Source organism: Musca autumnalis, unplaced genomic scaffold (genome assembly GCF_047663935.1).
Source record: "Musca autumnalis isolate F117 unplaced genomic scaffold, ASM4766393v1 scaffold_4, whole genome shotgun sequence".
Classification (NCBI taxonomy): Eukaryota; Metazoa; Arthropoda; class Insecta; order Diptera; family Muscidae; genus Musca; species Musca autumnalis.
The window spans coordinates 123,070,480-123,074,833 of record NW_027411977.1 but is presented as its reverse complement, the minus strand read 5'-3'; the positions used below and the strand labels follow the sequence as shown (position 1 = coordinate 123,074,833).

Genomic DNA, 4,354 nt, shown 5'->3' with positions numbered 1-4,354 from the left:
TTCGCTGGAAGTATTCAGCTTTCCCCTAGAAATTTGTTCCTATAGATCCACGCTCTGATGCAGCACTCATTGAACGGCACCACCTATTGTAGGTATTTTTAAGGTTTTAGCCTCATTGCAAATATTCTCCCCCAATTTTTTTGCTATTGGTTCACATTTTTATATAGCTCCAGTACAAAGGTACCTCCGGATTTTCGTTATTTTCAAGGTGTTATCTATATTATCGCACCGAAAAGACTCAAAACTTGATATTTAGTCTTCGCTAGGGGTATAAACCGTTCCTAGAAAAAATAGTCAGCATAGATTAATGATTTTCTATTACGCCCATTTAACGGAACCGCCCGATTTTTTGTATTTCATGGGATCTTTGTCTTTATCGGACCGAAATGTCGATACAAAAGTTTTATTCGGAAAACTGTTAATACAGGGCAATGGTTTGGTAGAGACTACGTGGCAGAGGCGCTATTACTTTCATATACTGAAGGAAAATAATTATTTCATTTTGCTTCAATACAGCTCTTGGTGGAAGTATTAAAATGTTCGGTCCAACCGAACTTAACCCTCTTTTTTTATTTGTTTTGCTCTACATTTTTTACGTTCCTCTTTCTTTCTTGGGAGAAATGCAAAAACTTACTCGTAAATCTATATTCAGAGTATGCCTATATGCAGCATTCTCCTCTTCGGTAACCCCAGCTTGTACCATTATTCTTAGGCGAAGATCTCTGCTTCCATGAAGTGGCCACGGGGACCACTGCGACCACTGCGCTGATCTAATACCCACAGCTAAACTCAGTCCCTTTCATTGCAACTACAAAACTCAATACATGAGAGAACTCAATTTTAGCGAATTTCTCACCACATAAACTTGTGATATCGCGAGAAGTGTGAGGCTTAAATATACTACCGTGTTACTAAATTAATGTATACCATAATAAATATTTCCACTTTAAACCAACTTACTTTCTAAAACACATACTTTATAATCGCACATCAACTCCCTACCCTTTTTCAGGTCTTCGCATGCGTTGTTGCCCTTGCCTTGGCTGCCTCAGCCCAAGCTGGTCTCCTGCCTCATCATGGTGATGCCCATGTCATCGATCATGGTGTTGTACATCATGGAGATGATTTCCATCATGCCGATATACATCACAGCAATGGCATTCATATCGGTCATTCGGCTCAAGTGATTGTCGACGATCATCATGGTGTTGATCATCATCCTGTATACCATCATACCGAACATCATGCCGCCGTTGATGTTGTGAATCATGATGCTGGCCATCATGGTGTTGCTGCCGTGGATGTACACAATGCTCCAGCTGCCAAGATTATCCATCATGAACCAATTCACAAAGTTGAACCTGTGCATCATGTTACCAAGGTTGTCCACCATGAACCCCACCACTTCTTGCATTACACCAAACCTGCTGTTGATCACCATGTTGTTCACCAAAATCACCACATCGATGAACACCATCATGCTGCCGATTTGCATCACACCGAATTGCATCATGGCGATGCTGCCCATCACGGTGATTTGATTCATCACGATGATGTTCATCATGCTGGTGCTTACCATCACTCTGGTTTGGTTCATCATGCCGATGCTCATCACCATGCTGCCGTTGTTCATCACGGTGATGTCCATCATCACGCTGCTGTTGTTCACCATGCCGATGCCCACCATCATGCTGCTGTTGTCCATCACGGTGATGTTCATCATCATGCCGCTTTGGTCCACCATGCTCCTGTCGTACATCATCACAAAGCCATCGTCCACAAAGTGTACCCAGCTCACCACACCCACTCCGATATCTTGGCCATTGCTAAACATCACTTGCACGGCAAATATGGCAAAGTGAAGATTACCGAAACCCATTATTAAACGATTTCAATTCCCTCCAAAGAAAAACCAACTCCCCCTGAAAAATGCCAAAAGCCCCTTTTCACCCATTTATTATTTCATATCCATAATTTATTATACGAACGAACTCTCATCGCTAAGAAAAAATTATCATCGTACATAAAAATATGACATTATCATCATCATCGCTACTTTGAATAATAATTTCATTGTAAATTCTGTAAACGAATATTAGTTATTTCTTGATTTCTTCCTTATTTCCCTATCGTTGTTACACCAAACTTTTTTGTGTAAATATTTTCCCAATCTAGAAAAAAATAAATTATAAAAGTATTATCGAATTTGTTTAGATTTTTATTTAAAAATGCCTACCAATGGCTGGAGTGCACATTATGGTTATGCATTTTTGACCTTTTTTATATTTGATATATATTTCGGCTAAGGTCGGTGAAAAGACGTTGTTTGTGTTTAGTTTTAAATTTTTATTTTTGTTCCAATATTTCGGTTGACTTCGTCAACCATCTTCAGGGATAAACTACAAAAAGAACATTCATTTACAATTTGATAATAACAATTATAACACAAAGATTACATTTAAAGAGAAAAGCCTCTGCTTTCTTACGCCGTTCGAGCTAAACTAAGTTTTTCTTTCTTGTTGTCTTGAGTGCTTGTTGACTAAGTTCCTGTATATGTGTGCACAGTGGTCAGTATCAGTTTTATAGTTCATTCTAATGTTTGTAGGGGTATTTATTATGTGCAACATTTCTAAAGTATATCGTCTTTTGTAATTGCTTTCTTGTGTTAATATATCCACATCTTTGAAATTTGGCGTATGTCCAGTTAATGTGCAATGTGCTGCTAAGGCCGTCTTTTGTTCTAAGGGTTTGTCTGTATTTTGATCCGACTTATGTCTGGTTTTTAGTTTTGTTTTAGTTGTACCAACATATATGTACCTTAGGGCATATGTTGGTTCCGTCTCCATTGCACTTAATTCTCTAGACAACATTACACTTATCCTCCTTTTTATACCCTACACCACTATGTGGAAAGGGTATTATAAGTTTGTTTTGGGAAAAATTCATGTAACGCGAAATATTCGTCGGAGACCCCCAATGTGGTATACCAATCTTCATATCTCGGCGAGATAAAGCGATTTTGAGATGTGTGTCCGTCCGTCCGTGTGTCCGTCTGTCCATTATAAATTGTAATCAAACTCCAGGCCGCAATTATGGACCGATCGTCACGAAATTTGGTATGGAGGTCGGTTTCACATCAGAATAGATCGCTATTTTAATTGGTGATGATCGTGAAATATTTAGCGGGGGAAATGGACCAAAAACATAATTTTTATCCGATTTTGTAGCTGCTCTGTTGGTCGCAATAATAGTCCGATCGCCTCGAAATTTTAAATAAGGCAAGAGTATATGACAAACATGAAGCTTGCAATTTGAGATGGCGATCAGATAATATTTAGAGAGTTAAATGGACCACAACTTTTGTGTGAAAATTGTAAAAATTTTTAATAAACAGCTTATATCTTTGTTCCTGAAAGACACATTCCCCACTCGTGAGTTATATTTAGAAGGTGATCTCTTGACCTTTTAATTGATGACAATTATCTTGATGTACGTGATCAGATAACAGAGTTACAGCCTAATATATCCAGTTTCTTGTTTGTAGTATAATCATAAAGCCGCTAGAGGTCGCAATTATAGCTCAATAGTCACGAAATTTTGCACGAGGTAAGAGTTTAGGTTGACGAAAATGCCTCTAATTTTGCATGATGATCTGATATTATTTAGCGGTTGACATAGACCATTACTTTTGTATGAAAAATATACAATTTTTATTTTTGGTCCATATTTTCATTCTTGGAGGGCATATACCGCCAAAGTAGCCTACATATGGAAAAATAACTACTGATCTTTCCCCTAATGCAAATTGCAATAATGTGTCTCCTAGATAACGCACCTACTTCCTGATATATAATGTGTTTTGTGTAGAGAACCACAATTTCCTCCCATGCTACAAATTGTCTCTATCATGACAGAGCAATTTTCAGTTCAGTTGTCAAATTGGATTTTTATACAAATATTGCAACATCGGGTCGCCTCGCCACCTATTTTATACCTCAGGATTAAGGGTAAAGGGGATACAAACAAAATACGACCAAAGATGCGTCTCATCGAAATATTGGTTTTAGACCCCAAGATTATATGGACGAAATTCGTTTCAGACAATTTGGAGTCTTTTTAGCGCTGTCCGTTCATCTGTCCCCCTTAATGTCTAACTGGCTGGTGCGCACGATAACTCTCGAACGGATCTACCGATTAGAACCAAATTTTATACAACGTAATATTTTGCTCAAAATTTGTTTAAGTTCGAATGTAGGCTATGTCGGTCCACACCTCCCCCAAAAAAGTTCAAAATTGTTTTCGAAAAATTGTGTGAACGATAACTGGCGAAGTGAGCAATCGATTTGCTCCAAAC

General features: G+C 38.2%; 1 protein-coding gene across 1 annotated transcript; it reads left to right on the top strand.

Moving 5' to 3' along the window:
• Positions 1-620: 620 nt before the first annotated feature.
• On the top strand, positions 621-1,885 carry LOC141403060 (uncharacterized). Its single transcript, XM_073985223.1, has 2 exons — positions 621-653; positions 1,013-1,885. Exons 1-2 carry the CDS (start codon positions 621-623, stop codon positions 1,883-1,885), a joined length of 906 nt encoding a protein of 301 aa, XP_073841324.1.
• Positions 1,886-4,354: the final 2,469 nt, after the last annotated feature.